The following is a 25,200-nucleotide window of genomic DNA, read 5'->3' as shown; positions in this document are numbered from 1 at the left end:
CCATTTATGTGCCTTCTTTGGAGAAATGTCTATTCAAGTTCTTAGCTCATTTTTAATTGATTATTAGTTTCTTTACTATTGAGTTCTAGTAGTTCCTTATGTATTTTTGACATTACTCCCTTATGAAATACATAGTTAGCAAATATTTTTCTCCCATTCCATAGATTGCCTTTTCACTCTGTTGTTTCCTTTGCTATTCAAAAGCTTTTCAGTTTGAGATAGTCCCACTTGTTTATTTTTGTTTTGGGTGTCAACTAGTCTCTTTTTAGTGTTTGTCATAATGTTATTGTCTCTTTATTTTTGTGTATTTTTTACTACATTAGCTAACTTTTGTTCATTGTAACTTTATGTGATTATACCTATATTTGTTGAGCAGAAGAGAGCAAAAATACATTCTAGGTTTCACTTTACTGCAGGTAAGGGTATTGCATGAGTGAGGTATCTTCTGTCTGCATTATATTTTTATTTTTATTTACTCATTTTTTTTTTGAGATGGAGTCTCGCTCTGTCACCCAGGCTGGAGTACAGTGGTGCAATCTCAGCACTGCAAACTCTGCCTCCCAGGTTCAAGCGTTTCTCCTGGCTCAGCCTCCCGAGTAGCTGGGACTACAGACGTGCGCCACCATACCTGGCTAATTTTTGTGTTTTTAGTAGAGATGGGGTTTCACCATGTTGGCCAGGCTGGTCTCGAACTCCTGACTTCAGGTGATCCGCCCACCTCAGCCTCCCAAAGGGCTGACATTACAGGTGTGAGCCACCGTGCCCAGCCCACATTATCATTTTTTTTTCCAGAGTTGTATTATTACTCAAATAGTCTGCATCATTATCTTGTTTTAACATAAAGTCAAAACATGCTGATCTAGATATGAATAATTTGAATAGGGATGGTGTTGGAAAAAGTTTTTTATGTCTTCCCCCCTTTATTTCAGTTGATGATTTTAGTGAAGAGTCCTCATTTTATGAAATTCTCCCATGCTGTGCTCGCTTTCGATGTGGAGAACTTATCATTGAGGGACAGTGGCATCATTTGGTCCTGGTAATGAGCAAAGGCATGTTGAAAAACAGTACTGCAGCCCTCTATATTGATGGACAGCTTGTTAACACTGTAAAGGTAAGTGTATGTGCACTTGTAAATCTACCTGCTTTATAAGGTAGTAGTTTGGGGTGTGTGTGTGTGTGTGTGTGTGTGTGTGTCTGTGTGTTACAGGGGTATTTTTAAAATTACTTTCTTAATTTTAAGTTGATATTCAGTACCCATTTGAATAATATGTTAGACTCATGTGGCCAATTCTTAAACCATTTTCTTAGAGAAGAATAGAAATGAGGGCTTATAGGTACTAAAGAAGTTGCTGAATATGCAAGAGCTTAAGCCAGATTGCTAGGTGCTTTTTCATAATAAAGGAACCAGTTGAAGGATTCCTAAATAACAGTGAACACACTATTTTGTCACTTCATTGCTGTTGTTGTAATTTAGTCCAGAAGACTTACATTCTTTAGAGCTAGAATTGTTTTTTTTCTTTGTTTTCATATCACCCAGATTAGTCCCTGATAATGATAGTAGGTATTTAGTTTATTGTTTCTTGAATGAATGACTACATAAACATTACTGTAGATTGTGATAGTATTTAGAATACAAAAAAAGAGTTGATTATCAAGTAAAGAAACAAGTGAAACTCCCTTTTTCTGAATGAGAATAAATCCTGCTTGTTACTTTGTACAGAACTCAGTTCGCAAGCTCTGAAAATTGACCTTCTAAAAGATAGTATTCATTTTATTTTATTTTATTTTATTTTTATTGTTTTTCCTTTTTTAAGACAGTGTCTCGCTCTGTCGCCCAGGCTGGAGTGCAGCGGCGCGATCTCAGCTCACCTTAACCTCCACCTCCTGGGTATGAGCAATTCTCCTGCCTCAGCCTCCCAAATAGCTGGGACTACAGGCGCGTGCCACCACACGTGGCTAATTTTTTTTTAGTAAAGATGGGGTTTCATTATGTTGGCCAGGCTGGTCTCAAACTCCTGACCTCAGGTGATCCTCATGCCTCGGCCTCCCAAAATGCTGGGATTATAGGCGGTTATCCATTTTACGGCGATCACTTGAAAGAAGTAACAAAGACAAAGTTTGTCCTTGTGTGTGAATTAAAGTTTGAAAAGCACTGAAACCAGCAGTATCTTTGAATATATTTCCTTCCTTGATGATGATGATGATATTTTATTGTGACATTGTGTTTCACTATGATAAACTCTAAAATGCACCTTGTGGAATAGTCGTTGATTTATTTGTTTACATGATTGCATTTGAAATGGGTTTGTAGATTCTCTAGTACGTTGCTCCTTCATTAATTTTAGTGTCATTAAAAATAAAAATGCCCTCAGCTTCTAGAGTTGAGCAATAGGAAATTTATTATTGATTGATTTACATCATCATCATCACTGTCCCTGTCAATAGTCACAATACTGTGAAATCAACTCTAGCTCATATGTTGGTCTTCACAATTGTGCTATTAACATCACCAAGAACTGCTGTTTAATATATAGAATAATGAATAGGATCTGAAGCTGAGATGTTATGACACAGCAATTAATGGAAGTGTCCTTCATCCCATTAAGCTGCTTCAGCAAGAAAAAGCAACTTAAGTTCTTTATCTCTTATACTGTACTTAATTATATATTTATTATAATAATTTACCCCTATAAAACACTTTTCATCAGTAATTTTAGTTAACAGACTCACATTGAAGGTAACATACCTAATTTCAAGACTACTTTAATTCCATAGTGGAAAGCTCTCTTTATATCAGCACAAAAATTTCAGAGAAGCGTCATTAACTTGATATGCAAACCAGCCATTGACAGTATCCCTGTATTTGCTTGTTGCCATTTCTAGCATTAAAGAGTTTATCTGTGTTAGAGAGTTGGATAAAAGTTTTAGCTACTATACCTGGTCCTCAGTTACAGATCCCAGTATTGTGCCTTGCCCTTCCTGTTTCTCCACCCCAAATGTTTTTGTGCATTTGTAAAGTTGTGTGACCTCATATGCTGAAGTAGTTATTTTCCTGGGGAAAATGTTCACATCTCACACATTTGCTTTTGTCTTCCTAACAGCTTCATTATGTTCACAGTACTCCAGGGGGTTCAGGTTCGGCAAATCCACCAGTGGTGAGCACGGTCTATGCCTACATTGGTACTCCACCTGCCCAACGCCAAATTGCCTCATTGGTTTGGCGCCTGGGACCCACACATTTTCTAGAAGAAGTTTTACCTTCTTCAAATGTTACTACCATTTATGAACTTGGACCAAATTATGTTGGAAGCTTTCAAGCTGTATGTATGCCATGTGAGTAACTTATTTTTAGTTCTTGAAGTTGTATGAAACTTAACTCCTGCAATATAGATGCATGTGTGTGTATGAGGTTATACATATCGTTTATCTAGGAAAAGCGCCTTCTCCTCTAATCTTCTTCAGCAGGATACTCACTCCTATTTAAAATATTTTCCTCCACTGATCATACTGCACTTTCTGGATTCTTTGTCTTTATGCCTGATCACTTATTATCCAGTTTCTCTTATTGGCTCCGAGATATAGGTATATGCCCTCTAGGAGTCTAACTGTGACACTCTTCTCTTTCTGTGATTTCTCCTATTACATGAAGCAGTTTAAAGTATAGCCACCCCTGTTAAAGGAAGAACAGATAGGTTCAATAAACACACACACATATTCTCTAGATTAGATCACTTAACATTATTTTTCCTCATTTCTTTACTCCAAGCCTACTTTTTGTTATCCTTTCTCCCAAATGAAATTTAGACTCAGAGGAACTGATGTTAAGCTGGCAATTCCTTGGTAGTACTCCTTGCAAATGGTGGTCTTCCACTCCCTTGTTCTGATTCCACCAAGAATCTCAGAAGAGTTAGGACAAGTATATTGTAAATGGTCATAATCCTATGATTTAGTAATTTATCTTTTCACTCATTCTTAATTTAGATGGTGTCTAATAAAAGCTAACACTTCTTGGGCACTTACTGTGTGCTAAATAAGTCAACACACATGAAGGATGTAGCTGTTCTGAGCCCTTCACATGTATTTATTCATCTCGAAACACTGTGAGTTAGGTACTGTCATTATCATTCCCATTTCACAGAAGAGGAAACTGAGGCACAAAGACATATAGGTCGCACAGCTTTTAAGTGATAAAACAAGATTCAAACTCAGGCCATGTGGCTTTAAAACACATGCCTTTATTAATAACTCCTCTGCTTTGTGGTCTCGAAGAATACAGGCAGGCATATCTGAGTGCTTTTTTGGGGGAGGGGACATAGTGCTACACGGCTGATCGGCATTTTATTCGTCTTCATTCCTTTTTCCTTTGAATCTAGGGGGACATGTTTTACAATTTGTCAGATAACAGTTAAAACTTTTCATCCTTTACATTGTACTATATGTTAAACATGTTTTAAGAGTAGCACTTAGAATGTAGAACTCTATGACTAGATTTCTTTTTCCATCTTTTAATTAAAGAAATAAATGAAGAGCTGAGAAGTAAGATAGTTTTTAAATTTACCTGTCTTATTCTACTTTAAGACTTTCAAGCCTCCTCATTTAAAAAATGATAGTAAGTATAAAAAAACTTGTTTCAAGATGAGAACTACTGATGATTTTGAAAATAATTATTCTTCTTTTGAAGATAAAGATGCAAAATCCGAAGGGGTAGTGCCATCCCCTGTGTCATTAGTACCAGAGGAGAAGGTGTCATTTGGCCTCTATGCACTCTCTGTGTCGTCTCTAACAGTGGCAAGAATCCGGAAAGTGTATAACAAATTGGATAGCAAAGCCATTGCTAAGCAGGTAAGCAGAATGATTTCTTGGTGTACTATGGCTGATTTTTACTGGGAACACATCTCAGAGTCTCATATGGATACTACTCAATTATGAGTGACTGCTAAAAATCATGCCTTTCATGTATTGTTTATGTTTGGTTAATTTGACTTCAAATTTAGGCCAAAACACATGTAGATATGTAACTTAATTTGGAAAAGTGACAGTTTCTGTTATGAGTACATAATTCATATTAATTTATTTATATTGGCAATTAAGAAATTTAACTTTAGAAAACGAATGAAAACAATTACTGTTTTTAAGGCTACAACTCAACTTTTTAATGAATGACCTATTATGTGCCAGGTGACATTCGGTTCAGGACATAGCAGTGGATAAAAAGAAAATTTCTGCTTTTATGTTTCCTACATTCTAGTGGAAAAGACAGATGATAATACCTAAAGAAATAACCTAATCATGAAGTATGTTAGAAGGTGATGAGTGCTATGCAGTAAAATAAAACAGGGAAGGAGAAAGAGAAGCTTCACGTTTTTAATATGGTGGTCCGAGGAGACGTTACTGAGAAGGTGAATTTTGAGCAAAGACTTGACAGGGATGAGGTAACAGGCCACAGGAATAGGGAGCATGGGATATACCTATGGGTGTGGGAGTGTTTTGTATTCCAGGAATAGAAGTGCAAAGGCCATGAGAAAAGTACTGTACGTGCCTGCCATGGAGACAGATGTGGCTGGAGTAAAATTAGAGAGGGCCTGGGCAGTAGGAGAGGAGCCCAGAGTGATGATGGGTCCCAGGTTGTTTAGGATTCATGGGGCAATTGTAAAGACATTGGCTCTGATGGAGAAAGATGGGAAGCATTATGGAGTTTCAGACATAGGAGGGAAATGCTGTAACTTACATTTTATCACTATGACTTCTATTGACAATAGGTTGAAGAAAAACAAAGGTAGTAGCAGGGAGACAAGTTATGAGGCCGATGCGATAAATAATTCCTATGAGAGATTATGGTGGTTTTAACTTGGGCAGTAGCAATGGTAGTGATAAGAAGTGATCAGATTCACTTTTTTTTTTTTTTTTTTTTTGAGATGGAGTTTTGCTCTTGTCGCCTAGGCTAGAGTGCAATGGTGTGACAATCTCGGCTCACTGCAACCTCTGTCTCCTGGGTTCAAGTGATTCTCCTGCCTCAGCCTCCTGAGTAGCTGGGATTATAGGCATGCACCACCACGCCCAGCTGATTTATGTATTTTTATTAGAGACAGGGTTTCACCATGTTGGCCAGGCTGGTCTCAAACTCCTAACCTCAGGTGATCCACCTGCCTCAGCCTCCCAAAGTGCTGGGATTACAGGTGTGAGCCACCCCACCGGGCTCAAGGTATATTTTAAAAGTTGACCTAGCAGTTTTGTGTGATAAAATGTGGAATGAGTGTGGAAGTTGAGAGAGTTAAGGACTCCAGGTTTTTTTCTTGAACAGCTAGGAAAATGGAGTCACGTTTTCTGATTTGGAGAAAACTACAAAAAGAGTAGAGTCGGGAGGAATATTGAGAATTCTGTTTTAGAAGTTTGAGAAGTGTGTTAGACATCACAGTAGAGATTCAAGGCCATTGGAAATACGAATCTGGAGTTCATTTATACAGGTGGTGTTTAAAGCCATGAGTTTACATGTATTCACCAAAGCATAGATGTAGATAGGGAAATGGAAAGTTTTAAAGACTGAAACCTGGGACGTTCCAGTGTTATGGAGTTGGGGAGATCAAGAAGAACCAGAAAAGACTGAGAAGTAGCAGTCAGTAAGAAGGGAGAAAAACCAGGAGGGCTTAATGTTGTAAGATCAAGGATTCACTGTGGAAATGACTTAAGTGGTCACAGTAAGATAAGAAGTGAGGACTGACTATGGGGTTTAGCAAGTCAGTGAGCTTGACAAGCCATTTTGACTGATTATCGGAGGCAAAGTCCAAGGGGAAGGATATCAAGAGACCAGGAACTGTAAGTATTGACAACTCTTACGCAGAGCTTTTGTGTGTGTGTGTGTGTGTGTGTATACATATATATGACACATATACATATCTAAGGAACATAAACTGTACATAACTCTATAGTGAACAACAGAATTAAAGTTATGTTTGCCTTGAAAATAGATCTTGTGTATGTGTGAATGTACAAAATGTGAGATTCCTTTATGTAGGCATGTTTTATCTATAAACTCTTGGATAACTTATGTTTACTTGGATATGGAATAAAGCTAATATGTTCACTGATCTGAAATACTGTGAGGCAGTTAGTGATAACAACCTTTAAACTACCAAAGAACTTCATTCAGAAAGACCCCTGAAGCTGTGTCTCAAGATCCTCTCACCATCTTTATCTCAGTAAATTGTGTTTAACTTACCTCCTAAGAGTTTCCACACTTTGGAAGTGTTTGTACATTTCCAAAAATAAATGCTCCCAGGCTGGAGTGTGGAGTGCCAGTGGCACAATCTCCGTTGACTGCATCCTCGACCTCCTAGGCTCAGGTGTTTCTCCCACCTCTGCCTCCTGAGTAATGCACCACAAGACCTGGCTAATTTTTTGCATTTTAGTAGAGATGGGGGTCTCGCCATGTTTCCCAGGCTGGTCTCAAACTCCTGGGCTCAAGCGATTCCCTTGCCTCTATCTTACAAAGTGTTAGGATTATAGGCATGAGCCACCAGGCTAGACCTAAATGCTCGTTTTTCAGTATTCTGATAAGGGAGGAGGGAAAAGATGTGTTACCATTCATGTGTTTGGTTTCTTTTCCAATCAAAACATTGAAACTGTTCTTATATAATTACATTTTTTTCCTTTCCTATTTTTCAGTTAGGCATTTCCTCACATGAGAATGCCACTCCTGTGAAGTTGATACACAATTCAGCAGGACATCTTAATGGATCTGCACGGACAATTGGGGCCGCTCTGATTGGATACTTGGGTGAGTGGACTTGTCTTTGTTGTTTCAAACTTCTTTATTTGCCATCAAGTTTTCATTCACTTTCCTCACTTAAGAGGCAGTATTTAAGTTCATATTTTAATAGCACTGACCTATAGTGTACGTGCAGTATTCAGAGATTAAATGTAACAATCTCAAATTCCAGTCAACTTAAAATAATAACCTTTCATAAAATCCTGCTAACTTTTACATATCCACCAAGGAATACTATACAGCCATAAAAAGGAATGAGATCATGTCCTTTGCAGGGACATGGATGAAGCTAGAAATCATACTCAGCAAACTTAACGCAAGAACAGAAAACCAAATGTCGCATATTCTCACTCATAGAGGGGAGCTGAACGATGAGAACACGTGGACACAGGGACGGGAACATCACATACCAGGGCCTGTCAGGGGAAGTGGGCCAAGGGGAGGGAGAGCATCAGTACAAATACCTAATGCATGTGGGGCTTAATACCTAGGTGACAGGTTTATAGGTGCAGCAAACCACCATGGCACATGTTTACCTATGTAGCAAACCTGCACGTTCTGTGCATGTATCCCAGAACTTAAAGTAAAATAAACTTTAAAAAAAAAAATCGCACTGTTTCCCTCTTGTCAGTAATGATCAGCACTGACTATATAATTTCATGTAATTTTTAGGTAAATTTCAAATTACGTTTAGTGACAGGTATCAAAATTTAGAACTATTATTGATTGTTTCATGATTTGGTATATAGCTCATGAGTTTTTGTTAATTTAGAAATGAGCTAGAAATTAGAGCTTCTGAGTATAAACACTGACTCAAACTCTAATAAAAATTTAGAGTGGACATTCTTCAGAGCCTTATACGTGTCTGCTTAAAACGTTATTTTTGTTTTTGTTTTTTTGTTAGATAGGATCTTGAGACATAAACCAATCATGCCATTCAAAATTCAGAACCAGTGATTATGCCTTTTAATGTGTAAATCAGTATATAATACTGGTTCCTTTTTAGATTAATAAAAAGTTAGTGTTGTGCTGGTCAGAATCCAACATGTTTATTAGTCATTGGCAATTTTTATTGTCCCAGTGAATTGCATAAATCTTTGTTTTTCTTTTTTGATAATACAGCATTGATAAAAATTTTCTTTACTCTGAAGCACATGGTAGTGTTCTTTTATTCAAAAAATACTTACGAGCACTGTGGTATGTCCTTTTCAAAAGTATAGTGGTATAGTGGAAAGAGCAGTGAGCAGTAAGTTCAGAGACCTAGGTTCCAGCCCCTGTTGTGTCACTGTGTGATATTATGCCATACAGTTAAGCTCTATGAACTTCAGTTTTCTTATCTATAAACTAGTAATACTGGCCCTAATTACCTTAGGAGCTAGTTTTCAAAATCCAGCACTGTAATATATGAAGGTATTGTGGGCTGGGCATGGTGGCTCACACCATGTAATCCCAGCACTTTGGGAGGCCTAGACAGGAGGATTGTTTGAGCCCAGGAGACTGCAATGAGCTGTGATTGAGCCACTGCATTCCAGCCTGGGTGACAATGAGATCCTGTCTCAAAAAAAAAAAGGGGGGGGAAAGAAGGAAAGAAAGTATTGTGAATACTGCAGAGCACATAGAAATATAATATGGATGTTACTTTTATTTTTTAAAATCTCAGTCTTGGTCAGCAGGCAAGTGACATTCAAACAATGCCCCTTTAAAATGTTAGGAATGCAGGTGTGATTTTTTTTTAATTGGCACACAGTTCCAGGCCTGTGTTTCTATAAACTTATGCTCTCCTAAAGTTACTGATGTACTGTTACTCAGATTACTTAACCAAGAGAAGCTTTGGGTAATGGTCAATAATGTGCTTTGCTTGGTTTATCTATAGGAAACACATCATCCCCGCCAGGATGGCTTCTCCAAGTCTTTCCCCAGTTCACAGAGTTGAAGTGATTTTTATTGTCCCCAAGGTTATTCCCCAACAGATGCTAGCAAGGCACTCTTACTTACTCAGAAATGCATTCTCAAGACCACTGTACTTTTGAGTACAGCCCAAAGCTACACAGTAGAAACATTTGTGCTTGCTGTAAAGCCCTGCTCTTCTCTGCTCACTCCTCTACACCCAGTCTTCTCTAAGAGTATGTAGATTAGCTTTTTTTTTCTTTTTTTAAAATTTTATTTATTTATTTATTTATTTTTATTTATTTTTTTTTTTTTGAGAGGGAGTCTCCCTCTGTCGCCCAGGCTGGAGTGCAGTGGCGCAGTCTCGGCTCACTGCAACCTCCAACTCCTAGGGTTAAAGTGAGTCTCCTGCCTCAGTCTCCTGTGTAGCTGAGATTACAGGCGCATGCAACCACGCCTGGCTAATTTTTGTATTTTTAGTAAAGACGGAGTTTGGGGTTTCACCATGTTGGTCAGGCTAGTCTCAAACTCCTGACCTTGTGATCCACTTGCCTTGGCCTCCCAAAGTGCTGGGATTACAGGTGTGAGCCACCGTGCCCAGCCAGCCTGTATTGCCTTGTCCCAAATTCTACCTTTAATGCTTTCCCTAGAATTTGCATTATAGACAGAAGATATTTTTAAAATAAAACATTGCTAATTAAAAAACTTTTCAAGATGATATATACAGTTCTTGTTCACATGGGGAATTTATCTTAATTATTTTTCACTGTCTTTTAATCAGGAGTAAGAACATTTGTCCCTAAGCCTGTTGCCACTACTTTGCAGTACATTGGTGGAGCTGCAGCCATCCTGGGCCTGGTGGCCATGGCCTCTGATGTGGAAGGGTTATATGCAGCAGTCAAGGCCCTGGTTTGTGTGGTCAAGAGTAACCCACTAGCCAGCAAAGAAATGGAAAGAATCAAGGGCTACCAGGTTTGTAACTGTAAAACTTTGCCTTCGCTTCACCTGGCACCTAAAATACTCTGCTTTTTTATTATCATTCATGTTGTTTCAAACTCTAGAAGAATTATGTTGTCCAAGGAAACTTAAAGAGCCAGTAGTTTTATGAAAACTAATATATGTCAAATGAAAGTATGTATTGTTTCTTTATTTTGCTTTATCCTTTTTCTCCTATCTTATCAAATCTTACTAAACACTTGAGTTAGGCAACATTATTTCAATATAGCATTAATACATTGAATATATTTTCAGAACAAAGGTTTGCTGGTTTGAATGTTGTTTTTCTCTGTGGAAATGGGAAAGAAATGAAATGGGGTCCTATTCCCCCTTCCTAAAAGGATTGCCAAATCCTTGGTAGATTCAGGGCTCTCCCTGTTTCCTTGTCTCTCCCCTCCACCTCACACCCCACCATCTTTTATCTCTGTTACTTACTCAGGATATTTGAAAGCCACTACATCATAAGTGTACCATTGCTATTCCTGAAAACTAAAAATACAAAAATTAGCCAGGCATGGTGGCATGTGCCTATAATCCCAGCTACTCCAGAGGCTGAGGCAGGAGAATCGCTTGAACCTGGAAGGCGGAGGCTGCAGTAAGCCGAGATTGCGCCATTGCATTCCAGCCTGGGCGAAGGAGCAAGACTCAAAAAAAAAAAAATGCAGCATTTATGTATCCACAGTCAGAATTAGATAAAAAATCACTTGTAAGAAGAGGAACAAATACTTGAAGCAAGATTAAAACCTATCATACATGAAGTACAAATGCCTTCTACAAGTTTAACCATTAGTTTATTGATAATGAATATACTGTTTACTGTGTTGTATAGATTTAATTATACTATTTCAATAAGTTTTCTTTTGCAAAACTTTCAAAATGATTATTGCAGCATTGTTTATCGTGAAAAAATAGAACAATCTAGATATACCAGTAATAAGAGAATGACTAATTATACTCTAAGCATTCCATAGACTATCATTCAACCTTTTAAAATTGTAGTTATTAAGACTGTGTTGCAAAAAAAATACTTTATAACACAAAAAGTGTATATTTAAGTAGTTACCATCATGTGCATACAATTTTATATTCTTGCTGTGATGTTTTCATTATACATACAATTTTATGCACGTGTTGGTAACTATTTACATATTTATAATGGAATTGAAAGGGTAAAGGTAAAAGTGGATATTTTAATAGAATGTTAAGATCCCTTTGTTTTTCAGATTTTACCTAATGTTATATTGTCATAATAAAAATTTAGAAGGTAACTTAATAATCTCAGCAAATCGTCTACATAGGATTCTGTGTGTATGTGTGTGTTTGTGTGTGTGTAATGAATATACATGATGATTTATCAACAGGCATTTGGTATTACTTTCTTGTAGTTGCTGGCAATGTTGCTTAAGAAGAAACGTTCCCTTCTTAACAGCCACATCCTCCATCTAACTTTTTCTTTGGTGGGAACTGTTGATAGTGGACATGAGACCTCCATTATTCCAAATTCAACTGCTTTCCAGGACCTCCTCTGTGATTTTGAAGTATGTATATAAGCATAATTGATAATATATAATCAATGAATGCATTTCTTACTCCATATGATTATAAACTATTTTATCTCTAAAATGTGTTTAAAGCCCTATAATTTTATGATGTTCATGTTAATATCATTTAGTAAAATATAAAAGGTAGAATAATGCTGGGGTTCCTTTTCTCCAAGGATATTCCATTTTGCAAATATTTTAGAAGTGAAATGGTATGATGCATATCCCTAACTAGCTAATTTGCTGCTGGCAGTGGCATTACATGAGTCAAACATAGTTTCATCAGGCGATTCTGACAGAAACTTTTTCTTGATGAATAGGACCTAGACCTCTTAATTTTGGTTACAGCTGCATGGTAAAATATCATTCATGTTATGTTCACATTTCATAGTCTACCTCTTCTGCTTCTGCTGCTGTATCCTAATTCAAGCCCTAATCAATCTTCTCCTATTCATACTAGAATAACTATCACTTCTTTTTCCCCTTTCCTCAGGCTGTCCTACATACCCTTGGGACCTCATTCTTTCAAAGGCATTTTCATTTCTACTGGCTTATTACTGTAACAGCTTACACTCTGTTCTCTCAAGGCAACTCTTAATCACTCATATCCTTTTTCCATTTAATTTCTTATTTACAGCACTTTGCATGTTAGTTACTATGTACTAAATTTATGTAATATATCCCTGTGAAACAGTAGGATCTGTGGGCTTTATGATTGCGGAAATCATGTTTATCTTCTTTGTCTTTGTGTTCCTACCACCTAGAATAGTGCCTAGCACTTAATATTTGCGAACTCTTGTGTCTAGGCCCTAACCCTTCTTCCTCACAACTTCTGTAAGCTCTGTTTTGTCAGTTATTGAATCCCTCACAAACAGTGTGCCCTAATTGCTTTACTGACACTGTATTTTCAAAGCTTACTAGAAGCTTCCCCCTAAATAAAAATCTATGGCCTATACTCAGTTTTCAGTATCCCCAGCTCTCAGTAACATTGGCTGTTGTCTGTTTCCCTCATATTCTTTCAAGTTATACTTCTTTTGCTAGCTTTCAGGTGTTAATATCCTGGTTCTTACATCTTTCTTACTATTTTTTTCTATTATTTTCTTGCAGTGATGTTTTCATTATTTTATGTAAGGATGTTCATCTTTAACTTTTTACATTTTCCTTTATTTGTTGTTTTCCTTTCCTTGAACTCTTACCTAGGCTGATGGTCTCATCTCTGTGGAGTTGATCCTCAAATCTAAATCTCTAACCTTGACATCTGAATTCCAGACTTATTTTTAATTCTTGCTCAGCAGTGTCCCACCAACATCTTAACTGAACTTAGCATCCCTCTCCAAATTAGTTCTTCCTTCTAACTTCTCTATTTCTCTTAATAACACCACCATTCCCCTAGCCACCAAGGCTTGAAATTGAAAACATCAGCTTCCTTCTTCCCTGTCGATAAACAGTCTGATATTGTCATATAGGTTCTACTTTCACATTTCATAGTGTGCCTTTTCTGCTTCTACTGCTATATCTTAATTCAAGCCCTAATCAATTATTCTCCTATTCATACTAGGATAACTATCACTTCTTTTTCCCTTTGCTCAGGCTGTCCTACATACTCTTGGGACCTCATTCTTTCAAAGGCATAATCATATCATTTATTCAAGGACTTCCAGTGATTTTCCTTTTCTACACTATGAAGTACACATTTCTCAGCCTAGTATTCAAAGTTCTAATATCCAAACCTCTTATTCTTTTAGAAAGCACTTGCTGAGTATTTTTGAGGCAAGCACTATATTAGTTACTAAGGATGTGAAAAGAAAAAGCAAGAGTCCACGGCTCAAGGCATTTAGTCCATTAGAAGAAAAAGACAAAGAAATAAGATAATTTAAAACTTGTGAAAGCCCAGAGATGGTAGACAGAAGGGATTATGGGAACACTAAGAAGACCTACCTAACCCAGCCTAACCTTGTTTTCACCTGGTAACTGACACATTTAAATCAAGGATTATCTTCAGTTTCAGATTTCTGATTAAAACTCAATATACAAACATCAGAAATTTAGTTGCTTAATAAATTTTGGCTTTATTTTATAGTACATTGCTCACTTTACAGCTTCTTATAGCATCCCTAATTACTCCAAAACCACAAGTAGTCTATAAATACCTAATTTACCAAATTTTTAGAATAGTCATTTGACAAATATAGGTAAAATAATTGCAATGCCATACACAATTTTTTGTATGCATCTAAAACAATTCAGTCTATCTTTGAAGAATATTATACCTTATAAATACTTTGCAATAAGAGACTTTCATTTCTCCCTTTCCATTTTTATGCTATTGTTGTATACATTTACTTCTATATGTTTATAATCCCTACAATAGTTTGCATTATTTTTGCTTTAAATGATCAATTATTTTCAAAAAACATTTTACAATTATTTTCCATTTGACTACATATATAGTATTTATAGCATTCTTTATTCCTTTGCGTAAATCTCAATTTCCATCTTGTGTAATTTTTCTGCCTGGAGATTTTTTTTAACATTTCTGTATTACAGAAATATTGGCAGTGAATTCTGTCATCTGGAAAAGGCTTCCATTTCTTTCTTCCTTTTTGAAGGACATTTTTGCATGAAATAGAATTCTAGTTGACTGTTTTTATTGTTTTCACACATTAAAGATGTCAGTCATTTCATTGTCCCCTTTGTCCACTTTATGTTTCTTCTGCTTGGTTTTGTTGATCTGTGAGTTTGTCATTTTCATCACATTTGAATTTTTTAGCCATTGTTTCTTCAATGATTTTTCCTGCCACTTCCTTCCCTTTTCTGGACACCAATGACACATATCTTAGATTGCTTGATACTGTCTCAAATCACTCATACACTAAATCTGGTCATTTCTTTTTAGTATTTTTTTCTTGTGCTTCATTCTGAATAATTTCTATTGTTATATCTTCAAGTTTATTGTATTTTTTTTCCGAAGTATCTCATCTGCTATTAATGCCATCCAGTATATTTTTCATTTTAAATATTTTATTTGTCATGTCTAGAGGTTTATTAGGGGGCTTTGGTTGTCTTTCATTTGGCTCCTCGTCATGTTCATGTTTTTCAATACATTCTTTAGCATATGGAGGATATTTGAATTAGCTTTGTAAAAGTGTGATAATTCCATCATTTTGGTCATTTTTTTGGCCAATTTATAATGATTTTTTTCTGCATATAAGTGGTTTTATAGAACTTTACAAAATAATAATTATATAAGTGAAATAAGTTCCATGTGCTATATTGGTGTTTGTTAGTTTGGCATTTGGGTACTTTTTTTTAAACCTTAAATATACTACTGTTTTTATTTATTATAGGTCTGGCTCCATGCACCATATGAACTTCATCTTTCCTTATTTGAACATTTTATTGAACTGCTCACAGAGTCCAGGTATTAATTAATACCCACGTAGTTAATTATTCAGCTATAGGAAAGGTGATAGTACAGTGTATAAAATCTTCTTTTTCTTATAGTGAAGCCTCAAAGAATGCCAAATTAATGAGAGAATTCCAGTTAATCCCAAAGCTGCTCCTGACTCTTCGAGATATGTCTTTATCCCAGCCTACTATTGCTGCTATTAGTAATGTCCTGAGCTTCTTACTGCAAGGTTTTCCCAACAGCAATGATCTGCTTAGGTAGGAAAAACTTCTTTGTCTTTGTCTTTTTATTAACTAAAAGTACCAATGAGGTTAAGATGGATGAGATGAATGTAATTGGTTTTTATGACTGTGTAATAACACCTGTAATGTTAATACTATTCAAAAGATTTATGACGCATGGAAAACATGAGTGAGACAATATCTTGCCTTGATGGAGCAAAGCTAATTGTTGCCACTAGTGAATAATAGAATATTGGTGAGAAAAGATGTAGGAATTAGCCCAATGAAATTGGCCTGGATATAAAGTATTCAGTCTAGGAATTCTTAGTTCCCAATCCTATTTTCCAAGCCCTGCTAATTTTTAAATGTATGTGCACAAGCATGCATACACACTCCTAAATAGTGGGTGTGCCACCTCTATTTTTTATTCTCTGTCATTCAAACAGATTATGGTATTTTAAATCTGTTGCATATCCACACTTTTTGTATGATGTAAGTATTATTTTGCAGACAATGCAAAATGCGGTTTAAGGCATATTGAAGACATGTCTGTAGAAATGTTCTTATGTTCACATGATAATCCCCATTTTGGAAAATTTGGGGATTATAGAAGGAAAACAAGAAAAACAAACTACACAATTGAATATTTTTCAAGTAGAGAATTGCTTAAACTGGACTTGGTCACTACTGTTCGTTCATGTGATCTACCAAGTATCTCAGGTGAAATCACACCCATTTATTCAGTTATTCTCATAGACTAACCTCTAATCTGTATAGTTTGTAAATCACTCACTTTTTTATTAATTTGCCTTCAAAACATATTTTTAAACCGGGGGGGCCGGGTGCGGTGGCTCACGCCTATAATCCCAGCACTTTGGGAGGCTGAGGCGGGCGGATCATGAGGTCAGGAGTTCAAGACCAGCCTGCCCAACATGGTGAAACCCCATCTCTACTAAAAATAGGAACAATTAGCCGGGCGTGGTGGTGGGCGCCTGTAATCCCAGCTACTTGGGAGGCTGAGGCAGGAGAATCACTTGAACCCTGGAGGCGGAGGTTGCAGTGAGCCAAGATCGCACCACTGCACTCCAGCTTGGGCAACAAGGGCGAAACTCCGTCTCAAACAAACAAAAAATCTGGTGGCAGATTTAAAACTTTAGCTTAAGAATTATTTTGGAGAATTATAATTATCATTATGTCAAGAATGTATATTTAAAGCAATTCCTAGCATTGTAATGGTCACTTTGCTGAAATTATTACCTAAGCCTGTAAAAGTTTTTGTTTTTTTCCCTACTTTATAAATGAAGAAACAAAGCCCCAGGTCACATAATTCGAATGTGATACAGTCAGGATGTTTTTTCTTCTCCTGTTCCCCCTACTCCAGGAATTTAATCATATATGTAAACCCAAGTTCTTAACCGCTACGCTACAGTGGATCCATCCAGATAATGTTAGGACATTCGAATATGGATCATGTTGTTTGGTTTTTGAAACCATTTGCATGTTAGTGCATTAAAGAATTCATATTTCAAAGAACTGCATTTTCCCCATATTTTAAAAGCATTATTTTATATAATGTTACTTGGGATGGTCCAAGAGGAAGCAAACTAAATATTATCACCTAATGGTCCTTAAAAGGCTAGTTAAGATAAGAAGTACAAGACATGCCTCCACACTTCTCTTATCTTTCTCGCTGGTGGTATGCTGTGAAGGACTGAGTGGGCAACAAGGAAACTAAAATCTCCAGATGATCAGAACGTGCGTTTCTTTCTGCAAGTGAATAAAATGAAATGAGATAATGAAAAAAAAAGAAAAGAAGTACTGTTTTGGTTTTTATTCTTTGTATTTTGTTTCTTTGTACTTTGTTGTTTGTTTTGGGAAGAGGAAAAAGAAAATCCATAATCTTGTTTTCCTTTGTTTAAAGATTTGGGCAGTTTATTTCTTCTACTTTGCCAACCTTTGCGGTTTGTGAGAAATTTGTAGTAATGGAAATAAATAATGAAGAGAAGCTTGACACTGGTAAGTTGATTCTGGAGCTTGGAGAAGATAGTGGTCAACTAAATATTATGCCTTTTTTCTTCTGGCCCAAATTAGACCTGAATTATATGTGATTATATATAATATATGTATGACTTTTCTCCTTACATTACGTTTTTGGCCCTTCTCTGATGTATTTGTCTTATATTAAGCCTATACAGTATTGCCTACAAAATTTAATAGGGTGTGAATTTTACTTTAAAAATAAAATGTTTCCTATTTTTAGAGTATTCATAGCAACGTTTCTTTAAATAGCAAACTCTTCCTGTGTGATTTGAACATTATTTGATTTTTTAAATGTATGTATATCTCTTCAGAAACATGATACTTGCTAAACTAAATTATATCCATGTATCTGTATTACTATTATTTTCACTTCCCTGTTAAATATTTAGTAGTCACTGAGAAAAATAACATAGTATCATTTTATGTAAGTATAATATAAAAATAATTTCATAAGTTGTAAGTTCCTGGGTCCATGACAAGTACTTTTTTTGGAAACCTTTCCTCATTTAGTACATATATATCCTCCCTCTGTTCCCATATGTTTTTCTTGTTGTATATGCTAGGACAGGAGAGTTGCTTGGAATGCATTGAAAGGACCTTTTTTTAGGTTGACCTCTGGAATTAAATTCTCAAAATCTTATATTTGTTCAGCCTTATTTACATTGTTACCCTATTACATTATTCCCAAATCATATCATATAGATTATTTCATTTAAATCCATACAACCCCATCTACCTGGAGGGTGGAGAAGAACTGTTATAGTATCACTTCCTCCCAAAAGGGTTCTCCATGATGTCTGTCCTTCCCGAGCACAGCCTCTCCTGTGCTTCATGAGTAAGAGAAAGTGGTGTGATTACAGTTTTCAAAGGAGAGATGGAGAGATTTGAAAAACTAAGTGACTTGCTGCAAATCACACGGTATGTTAGTGACAGGTTCAGGACCCTGACAGTTACCTACTGCCAATTCATTTAGAATGATGTTGATATTTCTCTGGTGAAGCAAATTAGCAGTGGATGAGAAGTATAAAGATCAGATCAATGAATAACACTTATTGAATAAGTATTCAATAAGTGCTCTATATAATTTTGTAATAACCATATGAAGTAGGTACTATTATTCCAATTATACAAGGGAGGAAACTGCAGCCCAAAAAGATACAAGTAAAAGAAATTTATCCAATATCATACCATTGACTATATGGGAACCCAGGTAGTCCAAACAAGCATTCTAAGCTTTTAACTACTACATTTTCCTACCAAATGCAAAGATTATTTCTAAGTTCTAAATTAATATAGGCTGACTAATTATAATTAGGTAGTGAAAGTGCTTTAAAGATTGCTGAAATATGTAATGAAATATTTATTTATATTTATATTTTTTTATACTGAATATAAATATTTATACTGAATATTTATACTGAATTTTATACTGAATATAAATAAAAATATAAATATTTATTTATATTTTTTTATACTGAAATATTTATTTCAAGTATAAAAAATATGTGGGCTGAACATGGTGGCTCACAACCTGTAATCCCAACACTTCGGGAGGCTGAAGCAGGTAAATTGCTTGAGTCCAGGAATTCAAGACCAGACTGGGCAACATGGCAAAGCTCCGTCTCTACAAAAAATACAAAAATTAACCAGGTGTGTTGGTGTGCACCTATAGACCCAGCTACTCAGAAGGCTGCAGTGGGAGGATCACTTGAGCCTGAGGAGGTTGAGGCTGTAGTGAATTGTAATTGTGCCACTGCACTTCAACCTGGGTGACAGAGTGAGACTCTGTCTCTAAAAACAAACAAAAAAAGGTGTGAAAAATATTTATCTGGTTTCCATATTTATTTGCTGTCCATTGAATTCAATAACCATAGTAGTGTTGTAAATTTTTCTTTCATATAGAACATTGAAGTAGGGGTGTATAAATTAGTAAATTTTTCTTTTGATATGCCAAGTTGATTAGACTGATACTGTCATCAGCTTATTGTCATTTGAAATAATAAAGTCAGAAGCAAATTGCTAGTCTTGTTAGTGTATGACATTTATTTATTTGATATGCACTGAAGACTTTATTGAGTATAATATAATGTTCTAAAAAATGAAAACTGTGACAGTAAGAAAAGGAGACATAAAAGTTAAATAAAATTTTTAATTTCTGTCTAGATTATTACTTTATTGTAGAAAAATTTAAAGGAAGTAGCTCTTAGAGTAAGTTTTGTGATATTCTTTTGATAAGGCAATTTGCAAATTACCAGTCTCTGTCTTCTCAGAAGAGGTGAGGATCTTGGGTTCTTCTTGGTAGCTTGAAGTATCCATAATGATTAAGGTACTAAGTTAGCATTTTAAAGGACAGTTTAAAGGTGCGTTGTCCCAAACAAGTAAAAGTATATAACCATGAAACTTTAGCCTGAGCATTAGTTCTAGAAAGAAGGAAAGTATAGGAATACCTCAGAAATATTGCAGGTTTAGTTCCACACCACTGCAAATGAAGCTAACATCACAATAAAGTGAGTCACATAAATTTTTTGGTTTCCCAGTGCTGTAAAAGTTCTGTTTACACTATACTGTAGTCTACTATCTGTGCAGTAGCATTGTATCTTTTAAAAAATTTATATAACTCGGCCGGGTGCAGTGGTTCACACCTGTAATCCCAGCACTTTGGGAGGTTGAGGAGGGCAGATCACGAGGTCAGGAGACTGAGAACATCCTGGCTAACATGGTGAAACCCGTCTCTACTAAAAATACAAAAAAATTAGCCAGGAATGGTGGTGGGTGCCTGTGGTCCCAGCTACTCAGGAGGCTGAGGCAGGAGAATGGCTTGAACCCGGGAGGCAGAGCTTGCAGTGAGCAGAGGTCACGCCACTGCACTCCAGCCTGCGCAACAGAGTGAGACTCTGTCTCAAAAAAAAAAAAGTATATAACTCAATTTAAAAGTTTTTTATTGCTAAAAAATGATAACAATCATTTGAGCCTTCGGCAAATTGTAATTTTTGCTGGTAGAGGGTGTTTTCTGGATATTGTTGGCTGCTGATTGACCAGGGTGGTGGTTGCTGAAGGTTCAGGTGGCTGTGGCAATTTCTTAAAATAAGACAACAATGGTTTCAGGTGATGGAGATGCTAATTATTCTGATTTGGTCATTACATATGGTACACATGTATTGAAATATCATACTGTTCCCCATGAATGTATACAATTATATGTCAATTAAAAAAATAATAAAAGCAGGCCGGGCGCGGTGGCTCATGCCTGTAATCCCAGCACTTTGGGAGGCCGAGGCGGGTGGATCCGAGGTCAGGAGATCGAGACCATCCTGGCTAACATGGTGAAACCCCGTCTCTACTAAAAAAATACACAAAAAAAAAATTAGCCGGGCATGGTGGCAGGCGCCTGTAGTCCCAGCTGCTTAGGAGGCTGAGGCAGGAGAATGGCGTTAACCCAGGAGGCGGAGCTTGCAGTGAGCCGAGATCGTGCCACTGCACTCCAGCCTGGGCGACAGAGCGAGACTTCGTCTCAAAATAATAATAATAATAATAATAATAATAATAATAATAAAGGCAAAAAAAGACAATATAGTTTGCTATAACAATGGACTCTTCCTTTCACAAAAGTTTTCTGTGTAGCATGCGATACTGTTTGATGGCATTTTACCTATGGTAGAACTTCTTTAAAAATTGGAGTCAATCCTTTCAAAAACTGTCACTGCTATATCAATTAAGTTTATGTAATATTCTGAGTCCTTTGTTGTTATTTGAACAATGTTCAAAGCATTTTGACCAGAAGTAGATTCCATCTCAAGAAACCGCTTTCTTGCTCATCTGTAAGCAGCAGCTCCTCATCTGTTAAAGTTGTATCTTGAGATTGCACTAATTCAGTCATGTCTTTAGGCTTCACTTCTAATTCTAGTTCTCTTGCTGTTTCTACCACATCTGCAGTTACTTCTTCCACTGAAGTCTTGAAACCCTCAAAGTCATCCATAAGGATTGGAATTAACTTCTTCCAAACTCCTGTTAATGTTTATATTTTGACCTCTTTCCATGAATCATGAATATTCTTAATGACGTCTAAAGTGGTGAATTTTATCCAAAAGATTTACTTTACTTTGGTCAGATCCATCAGATAAATCACCATCTATGGCAGCTATAGCCTTTAGAAATGTATTTCTTAAATAATAAAACTTTGAAGTTAATTCAAAGTCAAAATTACTCCTTGATTCATGGGCTGCAGAATGGATGTATTAGCAAGCATGAAAACAACATTAATTTTTTTGTTCATCTCCATCAGAGCTCTTGGATGGCTAGGTGCATTGTCAATGAGCTGGTAGTATCTTGAAAGGAACCTTTTTTTCTGAGCAGCAGGTCCGAACAGTGGGCTTAAAATCTTCAGTAAACCGTACTGTAAGCAGATGTGCTGTCATCCAGACTCTGTTATTTCATTTAGCGAGCATAGGCAGAGTAGATTGAGCTTTATTCTTAGGGCCCTAGGATTTTCAAGTTGATCAATGAGCATTGGCTTCCACTTAAAGTCACCAGCTGCATTAGCCTCCAACAAGAGAGTCAGCTCTGTTTTTTGGAACTTTAAAGCCAGGCATTGACTTCTCCCCTCTAGCTGTGAAAGTCCTAGATGACATCTTCTTCCAATAGGAAGCTGTTGGAAAAAAATCTGTTGAGAAGTCTCTTGGAGAAATCCGTTGTTTAGTGTAGTCACTTTCATTAATTATCTTACTAGATCTTCTGTATAACTTACTGCAGCTTCTACATCAGCACTTGCTGCTTCATCTTTCACTTTTGTTATGGAGATGGCTTCTTTCCTTAACCCTCATGAACCAACCTCTTCTGGTTCCAGCTTTTCTTTGTATTTTCTTTTTGTCTGTTTATTTGTTTTTGAGACAGGATCTCACTTTGTCACCCATGCTGGAGTGCAGTGGAACAATCATAGCTCACTGCAGCCTCGGCCTCCTGGGCTCCAGCGATCCTCACACATCAGCCTTCTGAGTAGCTGGGACTATAGGTGTGTGCTAACATGCCCAGTTCATTTCTTCATTTTTTTAGAGACAGGGTCCAACTGTGTTGCCCAGGTTGGTCTCAAACTCCTGTACTCAAGAGATTCTCCCACCTCAGCCTCCCTAATGTTCTGTTACAGTCACGAGCCAGTGCACCTGGCCCCCACCTTTTTTTCTGCATCTTTGTCAGCTCTCTCAGCCTTCATAGAGTTGAAAAGAGTTCAGGCTTTGCTCAGGGAAATGTTTTAGCTTAAGGGAATGTTGTAGATGATTTAGTCTTCTATCTAGACCAGTAAAACTTCCTATCAGCAATAAGGCTGTTTCATTTTTTTTTTTTTTAATCATTGTGTGTTCACTGGAGTAGCACTTTCAGTTTTCCTCAAGAATTTTTTCTTTATATTCACAACTTAGCTAACTGTTTAGCACAAGAGGCCAGCTTTGGGCTTGTCTGATCTTTCAACATGCCTTCCTCTCTGAACATAATCATTTCTTGCTTTTGATTTAAAGTGAGAGATACGTGAGTCTTTCTTTCACTTGAACATCTAGGTGCCATTGTAGGGTTATTAATTAGTCTAATTTCGATATTTTTATGACTCAGGGAATAGGGAGGCCTAAGAAGAGTGAGAGAGACGGGGAAATGGCCAGTCGGAGCTGTCAAAACACATTTTTTGATTAAGTTCACTGTCTTATAAGAGTGCAGTTTGTGGCCCTTGTAAACAATTATGATAGTAACATCAAAGATCACAGATGACTGTAACAGATATTATAATAATGAAAAAGTTTGAAACATTGTAAGAATTTCCAAAATAAGACAGAGACATGAAATGAGCACATGCTTTTGAAAAAAAAAAAATGGCCTGATTGGACTTGCTGTATGTGTGGTTGCCACAACCCTTTAATTTGTAAGAAACACAGTATCTGCAAAGTGCATTAAAAGGTGTGCCTCTGTGAGGTCTGTGACTCAGTAACTCATAGCTCTGCTGGAGGAGAGCTGGGCCTAGAACTCTGGGTTGTTGATGCCCAGTTCTGTGTACTTGCAGTACTATCTGAGAATGTCTCAGCTCCATTTCTTCCTTTCTTCTCTAATTTCTCCTTTATGCGTTTGTGCGCCTTTGCCTTTCTTCTGTGCTATTTAATTCTAACTTTTCTTTATGTATTACGTTTAATAAGTCTATGCTTCCTATTTTCAATTTTTAAATCTGGTAGATTTAACTGTATCTTTCAAAAAAGAAACTAAAAATTAAGGATTTGAGAGGGTAAGAGTTAGCGGTGATTATTATTTTTATTCACATGGTCCTCATTTGATGACTTTCCCCCTATTGGGAAGGCAAGGGGAATATTAATGTAAGAAATATCTCACAGCCTTATTATCACTAGTTTAGGAAATGTCAAATGTAAATGAACAATTTTCAGAGTTGTAAAGAGAAATATTTAACTGACCCTTTTTCATGTCCATGTTGGTGAAAAGCAGTCCTGGAGAAAATGTTTTCTAAAAGATATTTTTCAGTGAACTCTCCAAGAACTATGTTGTATATTTTCTTTTAGCTTATCTACTGGCGAGATTTAATGTATTTATTTTTATTTTAGGAACTGAAGAGGAGTTTGGAGGTCTTGTATCTGCTAATCTTATACTTTTGAGGAATAGACTTCTGGATATCTTGCTAAAACTAATTTATACATCTAAAGAAAAGACAAGCATTAATTTGCAGTAAGTAAATCTTTTTTAAAAGTGATATACTAGTTGCTACTACTAGTTAATTCATGTTAGGCAAAAGAAGGAGTTGCCATTGACTTTAAATAGATTTTTTTAACCCTGAAATTTATAGTATCTCAAGAATGAAACTCAGTCTTCTTTTTCCTTTTTGATTTTAAATCCTAATTTCTGAAATTAATTTTGTTTTTTGTTTTTTAAATCCATCTGTCTCTGAATAGAGCTTGTGAAGAACTGGTGAAGACACTGGGTTTTGACTGGATCATGATGTTTATGGAGGAACACTTACATTCTACCACAGTTACAGCAGCCATGAGGATTCTTGTTGTCCTACTAAGTAATCAGTCTATTCTCATCAAGTTTAAAGAAGGACTCAGTGGTGGAGGATGGCTTGAACAGACAGATTCTGTCTTAACTAATAAGATTGGAACTGTATTAGGTATGGGACTTTTCTAGTCAGCTGCTTGAAAATGAGCTGGTGTGTTTTGTTTTATTTTTTAATTTTATGTAAACTTATCCTCTACAGTTTGATCACCATTAAGGAGATATTAATTTTAATTAATGATAGAATGAAGCGCTTACAAGATTTCAAATTAGGCCTTTTAAATGGCAAATCAAACTGAAGACAGA

At 36.4% G+C, this 25,200-nt stretch overlaps 1 protein-coding gene across 8 annotated transcripts in view; it reads left to right on the top strand.

Annotated features, from left to right (window-relative positions):
- WDFY3 (WD repeat and FYVE domain containing 3) overlaps positions 1-25,200 on the top strand; it is a 298,737-nt gene that overhangs the window by 183,333 nt on the left and 90,204 nt on the right. For all 8 annotated transcript variants that reach the window (XM_063663839.1, XM_063663844.1, XM_054484306.2 and 5 more), the window contains 11 exons: positions 930-1,111; positions 3,102-3,333; positions 4,682-4,842; positions 7,663-7,774; positions 10,434-10,624; positions 12,034-12,186; positions 15,537-15,610; positions 15,694-15,855; positions 17,741-17,835; positions 24,447-24,567; positions 24,792-25,009. In XM_063663839.1, coding sequence (XP_063519909.1) covers positions 930-1,111; positions 3,102-3,333; positions 4,682-4,842; positions 7,663-7,774; positions 10,434-10,624; positions 12,034-12,186; positions 15,537-15,610; positions 15,694-15,855; positions 17,741-17,835; positions 24,447-24,567; positions 24,792-25,009 — 1,701 coding nt within the window. The remainder of the gene's footprint in view (positions 1-929; positions 1,112-3,101; positions 3,334-4,681; positions 4,843-7,662; positions 7,775-10,433; positions 10,625-12,033; positions 12,187-15,536; positions 15,611-15,693; positions 15,856-17,740; positions 17,836-24,446; positions 24,568-24,791; positions 25,010-25,200) is intronic.

This window comes from Pongo pygmaeus, chromosome 3 (assembly GCF_028885625.2).
Source record: "Pongo pygmaeus isolate AG05252 chromosome 3, NHGRI_mPonPyg2-v2.0_pri, whole genome shotgun sequence".
In the NCBI taxonomy this organism is placed as follows: domain Eukaryota; kingdom Metazoa; phylum Chordata; class Mammalia; order Primates; family Hominidae; genus Pongo; species Pongo pygmaeus.
The sequence above is the reverse complement of the archived record's forward strand: the minus strand, read 5'-3'. Positions and strand labels throughout refer to the sequence as shown.